This window comes from Ciconia boyciana, chromosome 26, assembly GCF_034638445.1.
Source record: "Ciconia boyciana chromosome 26, ASM3463844v1, whole genome shotgun sequence".
Taxonomy (NCBI): Eukaryota; Metazoa; Chordata; class Aves; order Ciconiiformes; family Ciconiidae; genus Ciconia; species Ciconia boyciana.
This window is the reverse complement of record NC_132959.1, coordinates 521,838-546,148: the sequence shown is the minus strand read 5'-3', so window position 1 is coordinate 546,148 and position 24,311 is coordinate 521,838. Positions and strand designations below refer to the sequence as shown.

The 24,311-nt window shown below is 66.4% G+C and overlaps 3 protein-coding genes across 3 annotated transcripts; 1 reads left to right on the top strand and 2 right to left on the bottom strand.

Moving 5' to 3' along the window:
• Positions 1–252: 252 nt before the first annotated feature.
• On the top strand, positions 253–3,773 carry IL6R (interleukin 6 receptor). The gene is made up of 10 exons (XM_072846720.1): positions 253–409; positions 1,192–1,443; positions 1,529–1,652; positions 1,810–1,994; positions 2,078–2,238; positions 2,322–2,466; positions 2,548–2,591; positions 2,724–2,802; positions 2,892–3,000; positions 3,075–3,773. The coding sequence occupies exons 1-10, from the start codon at positions 319–321 to the stop codon at positions 3,262–3,264; spliced, it is 1,380 nt and encodes a 459-aa protein (XP_072702821.1). The 5' UTR covers positions 253–318; the 3' UTR covers positions 3,265–3,773.
• A 3,838-nt stretch (positions 3,774–7,611) lies between these two features.
• Positions 7,612–12,337, bottom strand: SHE (Src homology 2 domain containing E). The gene is made up of 6 exons (XM_072846657.1): positions 11,304–12,337; positions 10,531–10,657; positions 9,402–9,710; positions 8,775–8,925; positions 8,549–8,668; positions 7,612–8,123 (listed from the first exon to the last, which is right to left on the bottom strand). The coding sequence occupies exons 1-6, from the start codon at positions 11,697–11,699 to the stop codon at positions 7,937–7,939; spliced, it is 1,290 nt and encodes a 429-aa protein (XP_072702758.1). The 5' UTR covers positions 11,700–12,337; the 3' UTR covers positions 7,612–7,936.
• A 3,140-nt stretch (positions 12,338–15,477) lies between these two features.
• On the bottom strand, positions 15,478–24,187 carry UBE2Q1 (ubiquitin conjugating enzyme E2 Q1). Its single transcript, XM_072846775.1, has 13 exons — positions 23,809–24,187; positions 22,338–22,442; positions 21,887–21,991; positions 21,513–21,563; positions 19,240–19,380; positions 18,574–18,658; positions 18,033–18,093; positions 17,400–17,490; positions 17,240–17,298; positions 16,914–16,962; positions 16,576–16,671; positions 16,342–16,408; positions 15,478–15,903 (listed from the first exon to the last, which is right to left on the bottom strand). Exons 1-13 carry the CDS (start codon positions 24,091–24,093, stop codon positions 15,872–15,874), a joined length of 1,227 nt encoding a protein of 408 aa, XP_072702876.1. The 5' UTR covers positions 24,094–24,187; the 3' UTR covers positions 15,478–15,871.
• Between the last annotated feature and the right edge of the window lie 124 nt (positions 24,188–24,311).

Here is a 24,311-nt window from a genome sequence, read left to right as displayed (position 1 = left end):
TTTTTATAAAAAAAAAAAAAAAGTTCTGAGCAGCTTCTGCCGTGTCCTGTGTCCTGCGGGGGGGGCGGGCGGCGGGCGCAGGTACGGGGCACCGGGGGCACCGGGAGCACCGGGGGCACCGGGGTCGGAGGAGGGGCGGGGCGGCTCGGCCCCCCCCCCCGTGTCCGTCCCCCCCGGTGCCGGCTGGCCCCGCCCCGCCCGGGCGCACGTGCTGCCGCCGCGGAGCCCCCTCCTTCCCCCCGCCCCCGGTTTCACAACCGCGGCACCGGCCGCGCCGCGGGCGGCTCCGCCGATGTTTTCCTGCCCGGGGCCGGGCGCATGGCGCGGCCGCCGGGGCCGCTGCTCCCCGCCGCGCTGCTCCTCCTCGCCGCCGCCGCCGCCGCTCCCGGGCGGCCCTGCGGCCCCGCGGGTGAGTGCGACCGGCACCGGGGACGGACGGGGGGGGCTGGAGCGGCGGGAGCCCACCGGCAGACACCCCCCCCCCCCCCCGCGGGGCTGCTCCCGGTACCCCGCGTGTCCGGGCCACGGGGAGGGGGACACACACACGGTTCTGTGCCCGCCGCGGTGGAGCTCAGCCGGACCCGGGGAGACGGGCAGGGTGCGGGGCAGCCCGGTGGGTGCTGGGTGCTGGGTGGGTGCTGGGTGCTGGGTGCGTTCCCGGCAGCAGGAGCCGACGGGAACCAGCAGGTCCGCGCTGGCTGTTGACCTTTGCAGCCGGAGCCGGGAGCGCTGCCCCGGGCGGCCTCCCTGGCCCCAGCCCAGGCCTGGCCGGGTGCCGCCGGCCAGCCCGGCCGCTTAACCCTTGCAGCGCCGGACCACCCCCCCCGGATCCCCCCCCCCCCCCCCCCCGGGACGCCCGGCCCCAGCCCGCGGCTCTCCCGGAGCCCCGCTCCCCACGCCGCCCGGCCGGGTCCCACCGCCGGACCCCCCGCTCGCCCCCTGGCCGTGCTGGTGGCCGTCCCTGTGGCCGTGCTGGGGGGTCTGCGTGCCCGGGGGCCGGTGCCCGGTTCGGTGGGGAAGCGCTGGCTCAGCAGGAGCCGCCGCTCGCTCCGGCTCGGTGCCTCCTGCAAATATTGTCACCGAGCAGGCGCTGGGCGCGGGGAGCAGGTGGCGGGGTGCCCCTCTCCTCTGGGGACACCCGCGGGGCCTGGGGTCTCGTCTCCATTGCCTGACCCCCTGTCGTCCTCCCAGGGCTCTCGCGGGACACGGTGCTGGGACGCCTGGGAGCGAACGTCACGTTGACCTGCTGGGACGAGGGGCCGGCGAACGTCACCGTGTCCTGGCAGGTGGAGGAGCGGGGAGCGGCGGCGGTGGGGGGCCGCAGCCGGTGGCTGACGGAAGGCAACGTGCTGCTCCTGCGGCACCTGCGCTACGAGGACTCGGGGCGCTACAGCTGCTACGTGGGGGGCCGCCTGCTGCGCTCCCTGCGGCTGCTGGTGGAAGGTGGGTCCGCGCCGGGGTGGGGGCTTCCCTGGCAGCATCACCCGGTCTGGCGTCCCCCGTCCCCCAGCGCCTCCCTGCCTTGCAGAGCCCCCCGAAACTCCCCGGGTCTCCTGTTACCGGCGGAGCCACGACAAAGACGTCCTGTGCGAGTGGCCGCTGCGGGCAAAGCCGTCCCCGGGGACGCGGGCGATGCTCTGGGTGAAGCGGAGGTGAGCGCCATCCCGGCACCTGCCCGGGGCTGGGACCCCACGGCACGGGACACAGGGGACTTCACTGTCCCTCCCCACAGACCCTTTCCCCGACGCTGGCCGGGGCTGCCCCGTGGCCGGTGTGTGCCACAGCCCCAGCCGAGCCGCGTCCCCGCAGGTTCGCGGTTGAGAACGCCACAGAGCAGCGGTGCCGCTACTTCTCCAAGGCGCAGAAGTTTGTTTGCCGGGTGAAGGTGCCACCCGGCGCTGATGACACCAAACCCCTCGTGGTGTCTACGTGCATCAACAATGGCGCCGGCGGCTCGGCCGGCGAGGACAGGATCATCACCCTCAGCAGCGTCCGTGAGTGCCGCTCCCCTCTCGCTGGGGGCCGGGGCAGGCTGAGCGGCACGGTGCCGGGCCCTGAGCCCCCCCTTCCCTGGCAGTGAAGCCTGACCCCCCCCTCAACGTGACGGTGGAGGCACTGGAGAAGGCACCGCAGCGGCTGCGGGTCAACTGGTCCTACCCCTCATCCTGGGACCCCCGCTTCTACTGGCTCCGCTTCCAGGTCCGCTACCGCCCTGAGCCCGCCCAGACCTTCACGGAGGTGAGACCCCCTCCCCGGTGCAGGGCTGTCCGCCGGCCCTTGCGAGGCTGTCCCCAGCCCCGTGCTGCCCGTGTCCCCTCCAGGTGGACCAGGTGACGACAACGTGGCTGGACATCCGTGACGCCTGGCGGGGGACGCGGCACGTGGTGCAGGTGCGGGCGCAGGAGGAGTTCGGCCATGGCACGTGGAGCGAGTGGAGCCGGGAGGCGGTGGGCACCCCCTGGACAGGTAGGAGGGGGACGTATGGCCCTGAGGCCGGGGGCTGAGCCTGGCGTCCCCCAGCCTCACACTCCTCCCCTCCCCCTGCAGACCCCAGGGACCTCACCTCTGAAATGGGACCCTTCAGCTCACAGGTAGGGCACGGCCTCAGCCCCGGGGGGACACGACACGCTCTCGGTTGAGTCTCGTGTCCCCGTGTGGGACAAGGGGACACCAGGGTGGGCGGGCTGCCCCGTCCCATTGTGCCCCCCTGCCTTCCCTTGCAGTTCCCTATGGAGGATGGCACCTACGGGGTCACGTTGCCCCCCGAGCTCTTCGGGGAAGATGCTACCGATGGCGCTGGTGGTAAGGAGGGGTCCCTGCGTTGGTTCTGGGGGGCCGGGACCCCCGGGTCCCTTGTCCCCACAATGAGCCCGTCCCCCTCTCTGCTGCAGGAGCCATCGTGGAAGCCAGCGTCCGCTCCGTGGCATCCCCCTACGCCTTCCTGGTGGCCGGGGGGAGCCTGCTCCTGGGCATCGCCCTCTTCGTTGGCATTGTGCTGAGGTGAGTGGCCGGGGGAGGACTGGGGGGGGCTCTGCCTGCCCCCCCTGACCAGGGACCGCTCTCCCCTCCTGCAGGTACAAGGAGATATGGCGGACAGGCGGGCGGCGGGGGTCCAAGCCGGAGGGCGAGGGGCAACATGTGCTGGTGCCCCTGGGCCCCCCCAGCCCCCCGCTCAGTGACACCCCCCTGCTCTCGCCCCCCAGCCCGCCGGCCCCCGGGGCTCTCCACGTCACCAACTTGGACTATTTCTTCTCAGGGCAGTAGCCAGGGGCTGGACGTGCGGGCAGGCGCCTGCAGGTCGGGCGGGGGTCCCTGGCCCTGGGGGGGTCCCGGGGCTGGGGTATGGCCCCGGGAGCAGCCCCCCCACTCCCCTACCCGGGGGTGCCGAAAGCCACCCCCAGGCTCCGTGGCTGGGAGCAACCTCTGAAGAGGGGGATCGGTGCCCCCCCATGGAGAACCAGCTGGGGGGGGCCCCCAAGATGGGTCCCCGGGGGGGCAGCTCCGGGGCCGTGGCCAAGCCGGGGTGGCCAGAGGTGAAGGCGCTGGAAGCACGGCCGTGCCGGAGCGTGGGAGCGGGGCTGGGCTCTGCCTACAGGGCTGGGTTTGGGGGTCCCGTGGGGAAGGGCCTAACCCCCACAGTGCGGTGGGTATCAGGGAGGGGGGGGCCTGGCTGGATCAGCCCCATCCCTCTGCCCCGCCCCCCCGGGGCTTATTTTTAAAGCACGTGTTGGGGAAATATGGCAAAACGTGTCTCTTAAATAAATGCCTTGGATTTGTAATGGAGCGGGTGCGTTGGGGGGGAGGAACGGAGGGGTCGCTGCAGCCTCCCTCGCCTGGGAGCGATCCAGGGGGGGGGGGGGGAGGCTGGGCCGTGCCCCCTCCCAATCGAGGCCGTGCACCCTATGCCTTGCTGTGTCCCCTAACGGTGCCACGTACCCCAGGCTCTGCCCCCCATGCCACCAAGTGCCTCCCAGGCTGTGCCCCCCGTGCTGTGCCCCCCCCCCCATCACCTACCCCACGCCATGCACCCCCAGGCCGTGCCCCCCATGCCATGCAGTGCCCCCAGCAGCAGCCCACCCCACACCGGGTTGTGCAACGCCCCACAGAGCTGCAGCTGTACCCAGGCAGGAAACCGCAGGGTGAGGGGAGCGGGTGCCCGGGCACCCTGGGGACGCCGTGTTCCCCCCGCACCCGCAGCCGGCCCCACTCTATAAAAAGCCTGGCAGGATGCAGATGTGCGGGTGGGGGGAGCCCCGGTACCCCTGCTCCCTGGAACCGGGGTGGCTCCTGCCGGCTTGAGCCCGGGCTTGAGTCACGCGTTTCCACCCGCCCAAGCAGGCGGGTGACCCTGGGGGGGCGAGGGGCCGGATCCTGGGGTCGGCCCTGACGGGCCCCCGGCCCCAGAAACCTGCCCTGGTTTCGGCAGCGCCGTGGCCCCGCTGCCGGCAGGGCAGAGCCTGGCAGCCAGCCCCTTGGGGCCGCGGGCAGGGAAGGGGCCGGGTGTCTCACTGCACCCCCCCGCAGCACCCACACCACGGGCACCTGCCCGTCCCGGCGCCCTCGGGGCCCCCAGCCCCACCCCTACCACATCACAGCCGCCAGCCCCAGCCCTGCAGCCCCCAGCCCCCCCAAGCCCCAGCCCTGCACCTCTGCACACCCCAGCCCCATCCCTTCCACTTCGCAGCCCCCAGACACCCCCCCAGCCCCATCCTTCCCCATTGCAGCCCCCAGACACCTCCCCAGCCCCATCCCTTCCCCATCGCAGCCCCCAGACACCCCCTCAGCCCCATCCTTCCCCATTGCAGCCCCCAGACACCCCCCAGCCCCATCCCTTCCCCATTGCAGCCCCCAGACACCCCCCAGCCCCATCCCTTCCCCATTGCAGCCCCCAGCCCCCCCCCAGCCCCATCCTTCCCCATTGCAGCCCCCAGACACCCCCCAGCCCCATCCTTCCCCATCGCAGCCCCCAGACACCCCCCAGCCCCATCCTTCCCCATTGCAGCCCCCAGACACCTCCCCAGCCCCATCCCTTCCCCATCGCAGCCCCCAGACACCCCCTCAGCCCCATCCTTCCCCATTGCAGCCCCCAGACACCCCCCAGCCCCATCCCTTCCCCATTGCAGCCCCCAGACACCCCCCAGCCCCATCCCTTCCCCATTGCAGCCCCCAGCCCCCCCCCAGCCCCATCCTTCCCCATTGCAGCCCCCAGACACCCCCAGCCCCATCCTTCCCCATCGCAGCCCCCAGACACCCCCCAGCCCCATCCTTCCCCATTGCAGCCCCCAGACACCCCCAGCCCCATCCTTCCCCATTGCAGCCCCCAGCCCCTCCCCCAGCCCCATCCCTTCCCCATTGCAGCCCCCAGACACCCCCCAGCCCCATCCTTCCCCATTGCAGCCCCCAGACACCCCCCAGCCCCATCCTTCCCCATTGCAGCCCCCAGCCCCTCCCCCAGCCCCATCCTTCCCCATTGCAGCCCCCAGACACCCCCCAGCCCCATCCTTCCCCATTGCAGCCCCCAGCCCCTCCCCCAGCCCCAGCCCTTCCCCATTGCAGCCCCCAGACACCCCCAGCCCCATCCTTCCCCATTGCAGCCCCCAGCCCCAATCCTGCCCCATCCCTTCCGCTTCGCAGCCCCCAGTCACGCCCCCAGCCCCATCCCTTCCCCATTGCAGCCCCCAGACACCCCCCAGCCCCATCCTTCCCCATTGCAGCCCCCAGCCCCTCCCCAGCCCCATCCCTTCCCCATTGCAGCCCCCAGACACCCCCAGCCCCATCCCTTCCCCTTGCAGCCCCCAGACACCCCCCAGCCCCATCCCTTCCCCATTGCAGCCCCCAGACACCTCCCAGCCCCATCCCTTCCACTTCGCAGCCCCCAGCCCCAATCCTGCCCCATCCCTTCCGCTTCGCAGCCCCCAGTCACGCCCCCAGCCCCATCCCTTCCCCATTGCAGCCCCCAGACACCCCCCAGCCCCATCCCTTCCCCATTGCAGCCCCCAGACACCCCCCAGCCCCATCCTTCCCCATTGCAGCCCCCAGACACCTCCCCAGCCCCATCCTTCCCCATTGCAGCCCCCAGACACCCCCCAGCCCCATCCCTTCCCCATTGCAGCCCCCAGACACCCCCCAGCCCCATCCTTCCCCATTGCAGCCCCCAGACAGCCCCCAGCCCCATCCTTCCCCATTGCAGCCCCCAGCCCCCTCCCCCAGCCCCATCCCTTCCCCATTGCAGCCCCCAGACACCCCCCCAGCCCCATCCTTCCCCATTGCAGCCCCCAGCCCCTCCCCCAGCCCCATCCCTTCCCCATCGCAGCCCCCAGACACCCCCCAGCCCCATCCTTCCCCATTGCAGCCCCCAGACACCCCCAGCCCCATCCTTCCCCATTGCAGCCCCCAGCCCCTCCCCCAGCCCCATCCCTTCCCCATTGCAGCCCCCAGACACCCCCCAGCCCCATCCTTCCCCATTGCAGCCCCCAGACACCCCCCAGCCCCATCCTTCCCCATTGCAGCCCCCAGCCCCTCCCCAGCCCCATCCTTCCCCATTGCAGCCCCCAGACACCCCCAGCCCCATCCTTCCCCATTGCAGCCCCCAGCCCCTCCCCCAGCCCCAGCCCTTCCCCATTGCAGCCCCCAGACACCCCCAGCCCCATCCTTCCCCATTGCAGCCCCCAGCCCCAATCCTGCCCCATCCCTTCCGCTTCGCAGCCCCCAGTCACGCCCCCAGCCCCATCCCTTCCCCATTGCAGCCCCCAGACACCCCCCAGCCCCATCCTTCCACTTCGCAGCCCCCAGCCCCTCCCCCAGCCCCATCCCTTCCCCATTGCAGCCCCCAGACACCCCCAGCCCCATCCTTCCCCATTGCAGCCCCCAGACACCCCCCAGCCCCATCCCTTCCCCATTGCAGCCCCCAGACACCTCCCAGCCCCATCCCTTCCCCACTTGCAGCCCCCAGCCCCAATCCTGCCCCATCCCTTCCGCTTCGCAGCCCCCAGTCACGCCCCCAGCCCCATCCCTTCCCCATTGCAGCCCCCAGACACCCCCCAGCCCCATCCCTTCCCCATTGCAGCCCCCAGACACCCCCCAGCCCCATCCTTCCCCATTGCAGCCCCCAGCCCCCTCCCCCAGCCCCATCCTTCCCCATTGCAGCCCCCAGACACCCCCCAGCCCCATCCCTTCCCCATTGCAGCCCCCAGACACCCCCCAGCCCCATCCTTCCCCATTGCAGCCCCCAGACAGCCCCCAGCCCCATCCTTCCCCATTGCAGCCCCCAGCCCCCTCCCCCAGCCCCATCCTTCCCCATTGCAGCCCCCAGACACCCCCCAGCCCCATCCTTCCCCATTGCAGCCCCCAGCCCCCTCCCCAGCCCCATCCCTTCCCCATTGCAGCCCCCAGACACCCCCAGCCCCATCCCTTCCCCTTGCAGCCCCCAGACACCCCCCAGCCCCATCCCTTCCCCATTGCAGCCCCCAGACACCTCCCAGCCCCATCCCTTCCACTTCGCAGCCCCCAGCCCCAATCCTGCCCCATCCCTTCCGCTTCGCAGCCCCCAGACACCCCCCAGCCCCATCCCTTCACCACTGCAGCCCCCAGGACCACCTGCCTCCTCTCAGCCAACAAGTTTATTTTACTACTTCGTTACACATCCCGATCCCGCTGCGTCCCCCCGCCCCGGGCGCCCAAGGCAGCCCCACAGCGGGTCGGCTCCGGCACAGGGCGGGCAGGATCTGTCCCAGCAAAAGGGCAGCGCAGCCCTGCCGGAGTCCAGCGGCAGGCAGCAGCCACCGTGCAGGAGCGGGGTCCCCGCAGGGCTGGGGACGTGACCGAGGGGTCCTCTGCCGGACGCTTCCCGTGGCACGCAGCGACGGCTGGGGCCAGACCCTGCCCCACGCCCCAGGGCCGGGGGTCGCGGGCCGGTCTGGGGGGGCATCAGTGGGTGCTAATGCAGCTTGCAGTGGACGGGGTGCAGCAGGGCCATGTGCTCGGCCCCCTTGAAGGGCAGCTTCTCGGTGGAGTAGTAGTGCACGACCTCGGGGACGCTGGCGAAGACGCCGCTGGCCTGGCTGAGCGTGTACTTGTTGTCCTTGGTCTGGGCCACGATGATGTGGACGCAGCCCTGGCTGGTCCTGGGCGGCCGGTGGGCGTCAGCGGTGCCGCCAGCCCCCCGGCGCCCGTCCGCCCCGCGGCCACGGCCGCATCCACCCCTGTTTGTTCCCGTCCAGCTCCGATTGTTTCGGCTCCAGGGGCTCCGCTTCCTCAGGAAGGAAACGCCACCGGCGCTCCCGACAATGCGCCGGGGAGGGGGACGCGCCGTCCCCTCCGCCCCCCCCCCGCCCCAGCACCGCGCCAGGATGCCTGGGTCCCCCCGCGGGCTGGGGGTTGCCATCCCCCGGGACCTGGGTGCTCCCACCCCGTCAGGGCTCTGGCGCCAACAACCGGGGGGGGCTCCTGCCGCAGCATCCCTCCAAGGTGGGACCTGCCACATCCCTCCAGGGTCAGACCCCCCCCCCAGGGCCGGGACCCCCAACTCCGCGGCCGCTCAGCCACTCACTTGAGCGCGATGGAGTACTTGCCGCTGCCGGTCTCGCTGGTGCGCACCAGGTAGCCGGCCTCCCGGCACGCCTGCAACCGGCTCTCTGCCTCGGCCCGTGTGATGGCCCCGTGGTACCAGCTGCGGGGGGATGCCGGGGGGACGCTGAGTGGTGGCGAAGCCCTGGACACCCCCTCCCGCCTTTTCCCGCCCCGGCTGCCGCACGTGGCTCGGCCTCGCAACTTACGGCTGCTTCTCCAGCGCCAAGGCGGGGTCCACCCGCTCCCCCTCGCCGTGCTCAGCGCCCGCCGGCTTCAGCATCTTGGGGGTCCAGCTCTTCTGGCGTAGGTGCTGCCGCGGCGCCTCCTCCTTGGGACGCTCCGAGCCCTCGAACTGGACTGGGGGGGGGGAGAATGAGATGTGAGCTCCCAAAGCCCCCCTCCATCCCCACGCCTAACTCCGTCCCTGTCCCTGTCTCCAGCACCGTCCCCATCCTTGTCCCCGTCCCCATCCCCATCCCCATCCCTGTCCCGGTCCTCATCCCCATCTCGTCGAACCCCCCTGCCATGAGCAGGGCCATCTTCCACCAGATCAGGTTGCCCAGAGCCCCGTCCAACCTGGCCTTGAACGTCTCCAGGGACGGGGCATCCACCACCCCTCTGGGCAACCTGGGCCAGCGTCTCACCAGCCTCAGCATAAACAATTTCTTCCTTATACCTAGTCTGAATCTCCCCTCTTTTAGCTTAAAACCATCACCCCTTGTCCTGTCGCTACAGGCCCTACTAAAATTCTGTTCCCCATCCCCATCCCTGTCCCCGTCCCCATCCCCAGCCGTGTCCCCGTCCCCATCCCCAGCCGTGTCCCTGTCCCCTACCTGACAGCGCTTTGACGATCTGCTCCTTCTTCCACTCCCAGGGCTGCTCGTACTCGCCTGCCGGGCGCTCGTCGTTCTCGGGCAGGCGCCCGTCCCCAGCCCTCGCCCTGCGCTCCGGGGTCCCCCCGGCCACCCCGTCCCCGGGCTCGTAGGGGGTGTCGTAGAGCTGTGGCCCCTTCCCTGCTGCCTCCTTGCCCCCTGGCCGCTTGGCTGGCTCCGGCTTGCCGCCCCCCTCCCCGGGCTCGCCAGGACTGTCCAGCAGCAGGATGGCTTTGACCAGGGGGTCCTTGGAGCCCCGACGGCGGATTTCTGCGAGGAAGAGGGACGGTGGGTCAGGGAGGGGCCTGTGTGTCCCCTGAGACCCCCCTCCCCATGCCTGCCCCTGGGGAGGGGTGGACACCAGGGACCCCATGCAGGGGACGCCCCATTGGGAACTGGCTTGGGAGGAGCCGGAGCAGGAAGGGGCCCATCCTCGTGGCGCCTGGCCTGCTGTCGCAGCCCCGAGGCTGCCGGCGCCACGGGCACAGAAACGCGCCGGTGGGGCCTGCCGGGCTCCGCGGCGGCAGGATGCTACACCCCACGCTGGAGCTCGGCCCCGTGGGAGGCCACCCCGGGGGGCTCACACCCCCCCGGCCCCCCGCTTCGCCCCACGGCGCCAGGCTCCGCCAAACAGCCCAGGCTGTCCCGCACGGAAAAAAACCATCAGCAGCAAATCTTTTATTTCCAGCTTCCGGCCGAGTCAGTTCCTGTTGTTCTGGCCAGCTGGGCGGCCGCCGCGCCGGCCAGGGGGTCGCTGGCTGGGGGGCACGGCTGCAGGGGACCCTCGGGGGTGCTGTACCCCCCCCCCGGGACAGCTGGGTGGCACTGAGGGCTCTGCACCGGCCCCGTGCACCCGTCGGGTGATGGTGGCGGGTCGTGGCACTGGGCGAGGGGCCGGTGGGCACGGGTCAGTGTCCGGCCTCGTGCCTGCTCCTTATCTGGCCCCGCGCAGCCGCAGGAAGCGGTGAGCGGCTTTCCTGTTCCCGGAGCCTCCCGCGCCGGGCGGCTCCGAGGGCGGCCTCGCGCTCCCGGCTGGGGAGCGGTGCCAGCCGTGCCGCCGCGGCACGGCATGGCACGGTGTGGCACGTACCTGTGATCATCTGCTGGGCGTCGTAGGGCTCCATGTAGCCGTCGTTCTCCCCCAGACGCTCGGCCTCCCGCTGCCCCTTGGTGCGCTTGGCGTCGTAGGGGTCGGCGTAGTCCTCCAGGATGATGACCTGGGGAGGGGATGGGCACCACCGGCCTCAGGGGGCTGCCGGGGTCCCACCAGGTCTGCCGGTGGTGGTGGTGGAGTGGGAGGGGGTGGCGGGGATGCCACCGGTGCAGAGCCAGGCAGGGGACAGGGACACTGGGGTCCCCAGGGGAGGATGGCAGCTCATCTGGGGTAGACGGAGCCATGCCACAATGCCATGAGGGTGCACCCCATGGCACCTTCGGGTCGGGGCAGCACCCATCCCTATGCACCCAAGCGGTGCAGGTGCCCTGGGGGGGGGCTCAAGGACCCTTTCGGGTGACACCACCCCCCCTCCAAACTGGCTCCCAGCCACCCCGAGGCTGTGTGGGGGTGAAAGTCCGGCTTCCCAGAAAAGCTTTACGTCAGTCTTTGTTTAACCAGCGGCCGAGCGCCGGGGTCAGGGTGGGATGGGACACGATGGGATGCGGCGAGGGGGCTCGGCGAGCGCTCCCCCCATCCAGCAGATGAAGGGCAGTCAGGATGAAGGGAGCTTTGAACGGGATTTGAAGGCAGCAGAGCCGGGCGCGATGAAAGGCCGGGGTTAGCCGGGTTAACGAGCCGGAGCCCAAAGTGGTTAAAGCTGCTGGTGCTGCGCGCTCCCCCCCCAGTCCCCCCCAGTCCCCCCTTACCGTCTCTGTCTTGGGGGTCTTCCCCTTGTCCTGCTCGGGGGCAGGCAGGCCGGCGGGCGGGGGGCCAGGGTACCCCTTCCCGTTCTTCTCGTGAGCCTCCACCTTGATGAGGCGGTTGATGTAGGTGCCGCAGGTTTTGGGGGGTCCCTCCGGCGTGCCCCCCTCCGCTCGCGAGTTCTTCCGCATCTTCCCGGTGGCGGCCTGGAGCAGACCCTGCAGGTTGTCCCGTGACAGCCGGCCACCCCCTTCCTTGCCACCCCCTGGGCCGGGCCGGCAGCCCCCCAGCTCGGCGGCCGAATTCTTGCGGCTCTTGCCCAGGCTACCGCTGCCCGGCCGAGCCCTCTCCGACACCGTCTTCAGGTTGGAGGGGAACTCCTTGAACCACTTGGCCGCCATGGGGCCGGGGAGGGGCAGGGTGCCGCGGCCCCCCCGGGGCTCCTCGACGCCCCACGGCCGCCCCGCCGGCTCAGGGCCGGCTCAGCCGGGGGGCGCGGGGCGGCCCGGCTCCCCCCAGCCCCGGGAGCGGGACCCTCGGCGGCCGGGGGCCAGCCCAGGAGGGGGGGATGCGGGCAGGGGGTCCGGGGCCTTCGCCCCCGGCGCGGGCGGGGGGCTCCAGGCGTCCTTCGGCCCCGCGGGGACGGCTGGCGGGTCCCCAGGGGTGCCGGCTCCCGCGTCCCGGGGAGGGGACGGCGTCTCCCCGGGGGTCCCTGGCCCCAGGGAAGGGTCCCGGCGTGGGCCGGGGTCTCTTGCTCCAGCGATGGGACGAGTCGGGGGGTCTCGCCGGGCGTCCGGGGGCTCCGGCCAGGGCAGCCCCGCGGCGGCTCCGAGGGGCCTCCGCCCCCGGGGAAGGGGCCCGGGGGGGGTCTCTCCGTGCTCCGGGGGGTCCGGCCGGGGCCGGGCAGCCGGGGGGTCCCGTCGCGGCTCCTCGGCGGGGCCCGTCTCCGGGGGCGGCGGGGCTGCAGGGGGTGTCAGGCCGGCCCGGGGGGCCCCATACGGCGGCGGCGGGACGGGACGGGACGGGACGGAGCCGGAGGGGCCGGAGGGGGCGGCGGGGCCGGCGCTCCCCGCCCAGATCCGGAGGGGGCGGCCCCGGGGGACGGCGCGGCACCGGCCGGGCGGGCGGCCACCGGCCCCGGCAGCCTCGGGGAGCCCCGGCCCCGTCCTCCCCGGGCCGGGTCTCGGTCCGGCGGCTGCCGAGTGCTGCGCGGTCCCCGAGAGCGGCGGGGCGGGGGGGGGGGGGCTCGTCCCGGTGGGGCTGGGAGCGCTCGGGACCCTGCCCGGCTGATGGGACAAGGGGGCCTGACCCTGCGCACGGACGGACCCTGTGTGTGGACCCCACGCAGAGACCCCACGGACAGCCCCCGTGCGCGGGCCTCCACGCATGCACCCTAAGGCACAGGACCCCCCCGCCCCGCACGGCCCCTCCTGCCCAGACCCTGTGCGAGGACCCCACGTACAGGACCCCCCCATGCACAGACCCCGTGCACGGCCCGACGGGGTGAATGTGCAGCCCCGGTGCTCTCGCTGCGGCTGTGGTTAACACCACACCAGCGAAGACCTACTTCTGCTGGCTGTTACCGAGACCTTGCCGGAAAACCCCGGCTGAGCCCTGTGATTTGGCTTCCTGCCGGGCTGGCAGCTGGGCTGCGAGGTGCCCAGGGGGCCCTGACCGACCTGTTTGCAACAACAGAAAGGATTGGGGAGGGGGTAAAGGTGCTCCCCCAGCCCCCAGGACGGGGCTGCCCTGCTTCAGGGCAGGACACGGGCTTCTCCCATTTGCAGGGGCTGGAAAAGGTCCCCAAACTCCTACCCATGGTGGAGGATCCTGCTGCTGCGAGGGGACGCTGGGAGAACAGGCCCCGACTCGGCAGGGACAGCTGGTCCCCAGCACCGTGTCCCCCCATCTGGGTACGGGGAGGTGCCGGGGGGCTGGGCAGCCTCGAGCAGCGGTGCAGGGTCACCGGCAGCACCGTAGGAAGTGGTGGCAATTTCCTCGCCGGCGCTGCTGGGCAGGATGCGCCTCGCAGTGGCGAAGCACGGCTGCTAGGCTGGCGCTCAAACCGGTGGTGGGATCTTGGCTGGCTTCAGCTTCGCCATCTCGAGGCCAAGGAAAACTCCGTGCCTCCACCGGTAAACTTGGGTGCTAGCTTAATGTGAAAGGTGCTGGTTCATTCTCTTTCCTTGGCAGATTTAACCCCCCCCCCAACTTAATCTTTCCGGGGGCCTCAACAGTGGGACAGATGCGCAGGCAGCACCGTCTCGGTGGCTTTGTGCCGCGTCGGCGTTCCCCGCAGCATGCCATCCACGCGCCTCCTTTGGGAAGTCTCTTCCCCTCCCCTGCCAGCTCCCGCAGGAGAAGGCTGTGGGAGCGTCTCTGGCAGCGGTGACAGATGGCACCGCGCGCCTGCTTCCCCGAGAAGCCAAAACAAGAGCCGAGCCAGCACGGTGGTGACAAGCGCTGAGCCCGTCTCGGAGCGGGACGGATCCCGACGCTCGGGTGGGTGAGAACAGACGGGACAGGCAGACGCCTGCCAGGCGCCGGCTCACGCTGTTCCTGCCGCGCTTCCAGCCTCAACACCCGCCAGGTCAGCGTTTGAGCGGCGGAGGGTCCTGCAGGGCCCTGTTCAACTCTCCCGCTCATCCCGGCCTGGAAAACCACCGGGATTTGGGAACGCACGTGCCGTGAGCTCTCCCAGCCAACTCAGCACACCCAAACCCAACCCCATCGCTGGGGTCGGCACACGCGGCCCCCGCCTCACCAAATAGCAACACCACAAGCTTCCTAAACCTTCATTAAACCCGCTTAACCCCCCTCCCCGTCAGGTTCCTTGGTGCTAATTGAGCTGAAGAGGGGAGCGGAGTGCAGCTGCCTCTGTCCCCCCCAGCACCAGGCGCTGGGCGCCGGGCTGGGGGGGGTCCAGGACCCCGCCAGGTGCTGGTCCAGGGCGGAGGAGCAGAGCACAGGGCAGGGCAGAGCCGCTCAGCCTTGCAAACCCTCCGATCCTTCAGCAAAGCACTGAAAGAGTCCTCAGCAGAGGCCGGAGCCGCTCCCGCAGCAAGGGCAGAGCAGCCAGCAGTAATCCCTCTCCTACGGCATCTTTTTATTCCAAGGCTCGGAGCAGGACAACGTCTAAAGAGGGGAACAGCTGCTGGAGGAGATAATGGACTTCTGAGGCCCTTTGATTTTCTAATAACTTTTATTCAAACACAGTGAATTAATACTGATGGTCCAGCTTTGACACTAATGAGTCAGCTATGCCCTCCAGCCGAGGACACAGCACCAGAAGTCAGAGGAGCTCCAACACCCAAATCTCCTTCCAGCAGCCTCAGGACAGAGCAGGGGGGGAATTCGAGCAAGGAACAGGGACTGAAGCAACAGGGCATGACTGCAGCAACACCTTCCACCAAGCCCTGTAGCACTGAGGGGAACAGGAATGATGGCTTGAGGAAGAAAAATAAAATAAAAAACCCTACAGAAGCTGCAGGAGCAAGTCCTGGGCAGGGATGAGAGCAGCAATCGCACCCAGCGCTGCCCACGCTCCCCTTCCTTCAGCAGCTTTCATCGGCAGCGCAGCAATTACAGGTACGGGGGGGCTCAGCCACCTTCCCCCTCCACGCGTGGTTAGCGGGGAGAGACAGGGCAAAGGGCTACAGCCCCGGGTTTGTCACAGCCGAGCCTCTGCTCATCTCTTACTGCTTGGCGAGATGGGACACGGAGAAGCGGCAGCCCTGGGGTGCGCCTACAAACCCCTCATCCACAGCAGGATGCAGGAAAGCCTTACGGATCTTCCCCTCTCCACTTCCAGAGGTGTAAGTTTGCAGTTTATAAAGAGAAAAAGTCTGTTCTTAGTCTAGAAGAGAAGGAGACAGAAGCCCTGCTCCCTCGTTGCCAAAAAAAAAAGTTTTCTTCCTCCAAGGCAGCTTCTCCAGACCTTCCCACGTGGCTTGTCCAGGGGCTTCGCAGCCAACGCCAAGAGGCCTGGGCTGTTCCTGTGCCCCCACCTCCAGCACAGCCCCTCGGCTCCATCCACCGCCCCGCCACAGGACCAGGGCTGAAGATGCAGCGCGGCGCGGCACGGCCGCTCAAAGGGCTTTGCTCCCTGCCGCTGCCGGCGCAGGGTACGATCCAGCCAGCAGCAGCTTGGAAAAAAAAAAAGTTAGTCAGACCAGCATCTTCAAATTAACAAACTGTAATTTTTCTCCAAAGATACATTTTCCATACACATCCATCATACACTGTAACAAAAAAAAGCAGTGTACATGAAATAAGAAAATAAATTAAATCCATAGCATAGGTAAGGAGGACGCTCTAGACTGGAGTAGAGTCGAAAGTTTCCAGCGATACAAGAGGCTCAAAAGTTTGTTTTAACAAGAATGCCTGCTAGCAAAGGTCCAGCAAGTGTTTTAGGTCAGTCCAACTGCTTAAACAGTTTTATTTAGAGTTTTTAACAGCCATTATTGTCCTGCAACAGGCAGAGCTATTACATCCTGGGAGAAAGCCAAGAGGCATCGTTAAGATCCAAGAGGAGCATCCAGAAGATAATCAGATTGGTCCCGCAGCATCCGTGCTAGCCATCCTCCTTGGGCGGTGTGTACCAGCCTGAAAGAAGAGAGATCCGTGAGGGACGAAGCTGCATGGGGAACACGGGGAACACGAGTCTACGCCTGGAAATGCACAGCTGGAAAAGCTGCTGAAAGCAGCAGAGCAAGCACGCCAAGTCCCACTTCCAAAGGGCAACGTCTCCCAGATGACCGGGAGGCTTTCTCTCCGGGTTACTTCCCGACGCCACCCGGACAATGACGCGCTGTCTCTAGTTATAGCCGAAGGAGCCCAGCACTGGCCAGCGGGGAAGGGCAGAGGGATGCTGCAGCCACGCGCTCTGCGTTAGGCAGCGGCTGCCCTTGCCGGCTGTCACCTCGCTCCAGGTAATCTCTGCGCTTGGGGCAGAAAAAGATCTCAAGCAGCTCGTCTGGACGCTCGGCCTAGGGGAGCCCGGACTAGCAAGGGGAAACGCACACCCTCCCCCTCAGCCCTTACCATTCTTCTCGTGGATCTGAACCAGGGACTTGTAGGACTGCTGTGCTCTTGTCAGGCTGTACTGATTCTGCAAGGGAAGCCAGGGTGACCGTCAGCCCAGCTAGAACCCGGTGCGAGCCATCCCACGCGCCTTCCCTACGCGAACCGCGGTGCCACAGAGCCGGCTGTCCGCTCATCTGCCTCCATCCCGCTACCAACCGCTCCCCAGGTTCTCTTACGCTGACCGGGCCCTACCTTATTGGCTCCAAATTGTACTCGTGCTTTCCCTTTCACCAGAGTTGCGCTGATCTGCATAATCACTGACTCGATGGAGTACGCGCTGCTCCAGCCCTGTGGGACAGAGCGCAACACAGTGAGGCCGGCACGGACAGGACCCCCGCCCAGGGGCTGTGCTTCCCCACAGCAACAAAAGGGCCTTCCCGAGGCCGGCACAGGCATCGCAAAGCCATGCCAGGCAGCTGCCAGCCGGGGGTACAGGCAGGATTTGGCCGCCAGCAGACCCCGAGCAGCAGGAATACAAAGCACGGCAGACAGCAGCAGCTACCCGAGTCCACGTACCGGCCAGTTCTCACCTGTTTTGTAAGTAGCTCCATGCAGATGGCACCGCCACCCAGAACATACCTTGGGAAAAGAATCGGGCAAAGTTATGTCAGAGACAGACACAGCCTAACCCACCCGCTGCTCCAGAGATGAACCTTCGTTTTCTCAGAGTACATCTCAGATGGAAAAATACACACAAAAAAAGTCCACCACCCCTGTCTATGCTTTGCGGGAGAGCTACTGCAAACTCGTATCAGGGAGATTACGGGACTGCACAGCGCTGGATAAACTCTTAGTGAAAACTGCTGCAGGGAGCAGTGCTGGAGACCTCAGTGAGCAGAGGCAAACAGTTACTTACCCCCCTGACAGCACCGGGGACACGACCCTTACGAACGGTGGATCAAAAGGAAAGTTATCCTGGAAGAAGAGAAGGGAAGCAAAGCCGTTGAGAAACGTCTTCTCTGACGACTCACTGAGGCAAGTGTTACCCGAGGAGGGGGAGGTATGGGAAGCCTTACTTTAAAGGAGAAGTTTAGGAGGATGAAATCTGTTCCTTCTTTCTCTTTGAGGATCTGGAGATCATTGTGCAAAGCGCTATCCTCGTCAACCCTGCCGAAGGAAAACCCCAGAGGATCAGAGTCAAGGTCGCGCACCTCAAGTCAGCCGCGCTCACTGCCACCGAGCCCCGGAGCTACTGTACCTGCACAACCTGGCTGCCACGTGGGCCCTCAGGTTCTCACCCAGAGGGCAGCGACAGCACGGGCTGTCAGCATTCTGCTCCCGGTTTGCAGAGAAGACCATCACACCCTTTTTGCATGCTGCCAGCTTAAAAATAAAGACTGCCTGGGCCAAGGAAAAGGCAGCACTGGTGTCTGGAGGGTGTGAAAGCTCGGGGTTTTGTCTGATGCACCTCTTCCAGGACTCTAGGAACAGCAGACAGACTTGCAGAGCCCTCAGATTATCTCATCTTTCTCTGGAGTTGTCATCTCCTTTCTGATGTAGAGACAGCAAGCAAGCTGCCCGAGAGAGGCTAACCCAAGGTCTGCCAGGTGCTCCCCTGCCCTGCTCACTTCCCCTCTGGCTCACGGGCATTTTTTGGTCCCACCACCAAGATCCACCACAGTTGCACGATCCTAAGCTATGCCACCTACTTCAGGAGTTTGACGTTCCAATCGTACAGGCTGTCGTTCACTAGTTCAACTGCATAGTATCCTGCAAGGCAGAGAAGAGGTGTGTCACTACAGGGGAAGGCTGAACAGGGGCTCGAGTCACCACCCAGGTTTCAAATCCCCTTGGCCCTGCAGCACCACCTCAGCCTGGCACAGACCCCCCAAAAAGCAGCACTTATCCAAAAGGACCATCCTGAGGGCAGCAGTTTTCCTAAGACTGCTCTTTCCCGAGTCCTTGGGCTCAGGACAGGGGTAGGAGCACCATCACCCTCAAAGCCAGATAATCCTCCCACCCGCAGCACGCTCCTCGCTTCCATCCAGCACCGGCAGGGAACAGAGACGGTACGGCAGTTTTGCTTGCTCTTGACAGAGCCACAACCACCGAAGGCCGGAGATCCTCTCCCCAGCTGAGCAGAGCAGAACAGCTCTAAGGCCCATTAGGTGCCACCCAGAATGACAAGGAAAACCCCGGCCCGAACAGCGGAGGAGCCGCCCCCTCCCTCGAGCTCCCTGCAGTACTTACCGCCCTTGAAACTTGGTGATCGGTAAATATCCCTGAGCTCCTTCATTAGCCGGTCGGTGGCCTGCACAGACCCAGACACTGCACCCTACGAGGAATTTGGGAGCAGGGAAGTTGCATTGTTACGTTGCACCCACCATGGCTGTGGCTCTACGAGGCCAACATCTGAGCTAGAACTCCCATCCGGCCTCTAAACTAGACCTTACCACATCCCCTACCTCTCAGTCTTCCCCCTTCCCCCTACAGCAACTTCCCTTGCCCCAAATAAGCCACCCCAGGCAGCGCAGCTGCAGCAGAAACACCTCTGTGCCCTCTCAACTGCGTAAGAATCTCAGCCCAGGAGTCTAAAAGCACAACCCCCCAACCACCTCCACAGCCCAAAGCGAGGTGCAGCTCCTGGGAGCAGAGGGGAACCCCAGATCTCACTGCAGAAAGGCTGCCCCACGTAGCACCGATGCCTCGGGGGCACCCGAGGCCTGCACTTACTTCCCTGAGCTGCAGAGGCAGTTCACAGACTTCTCTGCATCAGCCACGCCAGCCCCTGAGAGCCACTGCTGTACCTGTGGCCAGAGACGGCCCCTCTGATTTAGGGCTAGCAGGTACCTCCATCACTCTCGCCCTTGGGCCCCTCTGCTTCCCCAACCCGCCCGCCCGCCGGGTGACACGTACATTTAAGTAATCTTGCCTCTGGTTCTTTTTTATTTTCTCTAAAATGGCCAGGTTTTCCTTCCCAATGCCTTCATCCTCTGTCTTCTTCCCATCTGCCGGCTCTTCCTCTTTCATCTCATAGTGGTCCAAGTCCTCAGTGTCCTGGGAAGGGGAGAGGAGAGGTAGAGGAGACGCGTCTTCGCTCCTCCCTGCTCCAAGTACTGCAGACAGAAGCTGCCCTGAACCAGGAAGGATTCCTGGTGCAACTCTCCCTCCCCAGCAAGTCCCAAGCCCTGATCCGAGACACAAATGGGGTGGAAGACACAAGGCCTGGGCACACTCAGCGAAGAAGTTTCAGGCACCGGGCCCCGCTGCCCTCCCGTACCAAAGCCAGCAGGCAGAGCAGCACACTTCCCTTTCCAGAATTAAATTGGGCTCATACAAGCTCTTTGTTCGCTGGATTCTTCCCTGCCAAGTCTCACGCCTGTTTATAATTAGCCATTAATCTTACGTATGCTCCCCAGCGAGCCCCATGTAACTGAAGGGCACTCGCATCTTGGCACGCGCGTGGCTCAAGCAACCCCGTGCCGCGTTTCTGGACGGCTGGAACAAAGCGCAGACCCTCGGCGCAGCGCTGCTGGGCCGCGTCGTTCCCCCTTCCCGAGCAAAAAAAAAACCCCAACACGAACACAGGTCCCCGGCAGCATGAGAAGAAGAGACCCTCGCACACAAAATTCAGTGGCGCAGGATGTTTTCCCCTCAAAAAGAGGTGACGTTTCACAGCGTGTCCAGAGGTTCTTTGTAGATCAGCTCAGCTCCCCGCGCACAGCACGCTCCCCATGCTCTCCTAACCCCGTCAGAGGCTCTGCCCCTCATCCCTTTCCACAACAACGCTCGTCAGGCTGACGCGTGCAAGGCCCCGATGTTAATAACCAGTAAAAACCAGTTGCAGCAATCGGGGGCCACTGCAGAGATCTCTCCCCACGCACAGTGGCTACTGCACTGTGTCAGCACACGGTGTTCAGCTACCTGGAAGCTGCCTGCAAATGGCTGTGGGTACGCACAGCTCCAGCGCTGGTATTAAATCCTCTGAACAAGTGTTTACTTCGGCCTCTCCAGGCTAGCTGCTGCTATTCTGGATGAGCAGCATTTTTGGAAGGGCTTTGACATTTTTAGACTGTCAGACAGGAAAATAGATCCTCCTAGAAAATCCCTCGAGTGGATTAACCTGCATAATGCATCTCTGCACCAGGGCACGGCTCTGCCGCTCCGCTCTTCCGACACAGCCCAACAAATCCAACCGCTCAGCAAGAAACCTTTGCTCTAAGCGAGAGCGTTGTCCCCGCACAACAACGCACGGTGTTAGCAGAAAGCACGAGGAGGAACGCTCAGCTCCTGAGGATTTCTTTTCCAGCCCACAGGAGCATGAGGACTCACGCATCACAAATTTGCCACGAAGCAGCAAGTTTGCAAGATAAGCGAGGTTATGCTGGTACCAGTTTAAGCCTCCTCATTTTCTCCAGGGACCCTGGCAAAGGCCGGCCTTGATTTAGCAAGCTATTAACTTTGCTAAAACCCCAACAACTGCTAGGCGTGCTGCTGCTAAGTGACCTGCCCCCGGTTTCTGCGGTGCTGCTGACTCGGTGCCCGTGCCTCTCTCACCCCAGGAGAAGCGTGTGAGGCATCGCTAAACGTCACCATGGAGATTCAAGATTATTCCACCCACTTCTAGAGATCTCTAAACCGCAAACCAAACAACCGAAGCCTGTGGGTTTTGCAGCGTGATATTCTCAGCCTGCAGTGAAGTATGGCTGCCTCTGCCGCTCCTGCCAATTAGCTCGCTCGCACACTCAGCCATCCTACCTAATCCTCTCTGCGGGAGTCCCATTTTCACGGTGTGATTTCCCTGCCAGCAACGGCAACCCGGAAATCCCATCGCTCGTGAGTAAATTTCAGGCTCTAGAGCAGAGCAGCGCTAGCCGAGAGAGAAATTGTCCAAGGGGCTCCACTCTCAGCTTGTCCGTGTGACTTTGGAGGCCGCAGCTACGCCTCTCGGCTGCCGCGGTCCCCTGTGGTTTGTGAACACATCGCTCCCATCCGTGGCTCAGGACCCAGGTTCCCAGCAGCAAAATGCTGAGAACAACGTAGCCTTTGAGCCGAACAGCGGGCTCTTCCCCGTCCGGACTCCACGAGCTCCTCCCAGACACAATCCCTGAGCCCTCGCACCTTTCAGCGGGCATCTCCCTGTGCTCAGCTCTCCGGTGTACTTCCTCATACAGCGAGGCGGCACTTACCTCTGGCATCTCTTCATCTTCCTCTTCAGAGGACACCTCTTCCTGTGTGCTCTGCGGGGACAAAAGGACAGAGACGAAGATCGCCCCGTCAGCTTCCTGGGGCAAGGTTAAACAGAGATTTACAAGCAAAACCAAGTCAAAAGCAGAGTGAAGCCAAGGACCTTTATAGGAAACTACACCAGAGCAGCTAAACAGCACCGAGGCCCAACGGAGCAGGCTGGCATCACCCAGGACAGGAATCCACCCCAGGGAGAGGAGGTCAACACCTCACCTGCTGCAGTCCTCCTTTGGGGGTTAAAGAAGCCTCAGCCTCTACAGCAAACTCCAGGGAACTCGTTTTATGAGGTTAGAAAGTCTCCTCCCGAGTCACTCACCTGTTCTGCCGGCAGAGGCTGGTCCAGCATTTCAACATCTGGATGTTGGGGAAGGTTGTAAAGTTTGCACAGGTCGGAGATTATTCGCTTCAGGTGCTGCAAAAGCTGTCCGGAGACCAGACAAGCGTCAGAGAAGCGCAGAGACCCACACGCCAAGCTAAGCCTCAGCCCTCCCTGGTGCTGCAACGCTTTTCCTCGCAAACGAGCGAGCGAAGGCCCAGAGGCCGCTCCTTCCCGCTCCAAGCGGCAGCGGACAGGCGGGGGAAAAAATGAGGCCCCAGCATCAAACTCATGAGAAGTCAGAGCTGCTCATCCCAAATTTCCTGAACCCTTATGAGACCAGGCGCACCCGCCGCCTCGGGCGGTGGGAGGCACGCAGCAGGGGTTCTACCCTCCCGAAGCGGCCAGCCTCTCGCCACCCCTCCCCTCGCCCCAGGCAGTGCCCCCTCACCAGCGTATTTCCTTTCCTGACTTCCACCAGCCTCTCCAGGATAGCTGCCAGGTTCGGATCGTCCGACTCCACAGACCAGATCGGGGGAACAGCTGGGTAAGACTCCTGGAAAGAAGGAGAAGGTGGTTTTTGAGCTGCTGCAACTGGCTCCGTCCCACCGACGCAGCCGGCAGGGAACAGGGCAGTGAGCCAGGCAGGACAGGGAGCTGCAGCCCCACGTCTCCCGCAAACGGATCCCTCCAGACTGCAGAGATCAGCAGAATGAGGCCCACGAGCAACTGCATCCACCCTCCAGGCTAATCCTGGGGCCGAGGGCAAAACAAACCCCTGCTCCAACCGCGCTGATCTGGCTCAGCTCTGTGCCGCTTCCCCCCAGCCCGGGGGAGCGGGGTGGAATACAGAGGGTGGTGATGTTTTGGCCACCCCTTTGGTGGCCGGGGCCTTTGGGGGTGGGAAAGCAGTTACGGCAGGACACCAAGGGCGTTTCGCACTGCCCCGTGGGCCTCCTGCCTTGCCGGCTCTGGACCAGAAGCGCTGCAGGAGAAGAAGCAGGCGTGCACGACCCGGCAGCACCCGCCGAGGGGCCGAGGCCAAGCAGGTGCCTTTAACCCAGGGCAAAGCCGCCGACAGCCTCGACAGTGCCCCCGAGCCGTCCCTCTGGAAAATCCCGGACACTGGCCCCGTTCAGCGTCCGCACCGGGGGCTTTCCACGCTCTGCCGCTCCTCGTCTGGAGCCACAACGCCAGCTGTAACTTGCCCTGCGAGACGGGATCCGCGCCCCATTGCAAATCGACCCAGAACCAGGGTCCCCTAAAACCCAGGCGAGGACGAGCCAGAGCGGATGCGAAGCGCCCGAGGCTGATGCCGTGGGTACCCCCTCTGCCAGCATCGCTGGTCAGGGCCACTGGGGAACCCCCCAAAAAACCACCCGGGACAAGCACGGAAAAGGGGAACCCGGAGTCTGGTACAGGGGGGGAAGGGGCCATCAGGATGGCGAGAGCGCCCTGCGTCCCCCCGAGCCCCGCCTGCGCCCACCGGTCGAGGGTGAAGGCTCCGGGGTTTGTTCTGATGGGAGACGCTTCCCGGTGAAGGCAGCCCCGGGGCTGAGCGTGGCTCGCACCCCGCTCACACGGGCCCCGGAGGCAGCTCCCCCCGCGGCCGCCTGAGCCTGGCCTCGGTCCCCCGGTGCCCCGCAGCCGGCACCGGCCACCCCGGGGCCCGGGCCCAGTTCTCCCCAGGCCGTACAGGCCGGGCCGGGCCGGTCGCACCCCCCCCCCCCGCAACGGCGCCGGGTTCCACCGGGCCGCGGTGGCCCAACGGCCGGCAGCCCCGGCCGCCGCTGCGGCCGGCTCCCCGAACCGGGGCGGGGTGGCCTCTCGGTCCCAGGGCCGGCCCCGCGGGGGCCCCCCGGAGGCAGGGCCCGTCGCACCGGGCCGGTGTCGTTCCCCCCCCCGCCCTCCCCGGGCCTCACCGTGATGTTGCAGTGGATGCGGACGGGCCCCGGCGGCGGCCCCCGGGAGGCGGAGGCACCGGCGCGGGCCCCGGCCCCCGGGACGAACTCGCAGCTGATCTCGTCGGGGCAGGCGCTGCCGATGCGGAACCGCTCGTGTCCCCGGTGGAAGATGGACTCGAGCAGCCGCAGCTCCCGCCTCAGGAGCCGCCCGGCGGGGGCCGCCGCCACCTCGGCCCCGCTCCGCCCGGGCCCCCCCGCCGCCGCCTGCGACCCCGCCGCCTCCTCCGCCCCCGCCCGCTGCATCTTCCCATGGAGGGACCCGCTCCGCTCCGCCGCCGCCGCCGCAGCCCCCGGAGCCGGCCCAAGATGGCGGCGGGACGGCCCCGCTCTCCGGAAGTGACCCCTCCCGCCGCCAGCGGAAAGGGCGGGGCCGCAACCGCCGGAAGCGCTCGCGCAAGGGGACGGGGCGCCGCCGCCGAGCCGGAAGTGACGCCGGGGAGGGGGCCCGGAAAGGGAGGGGG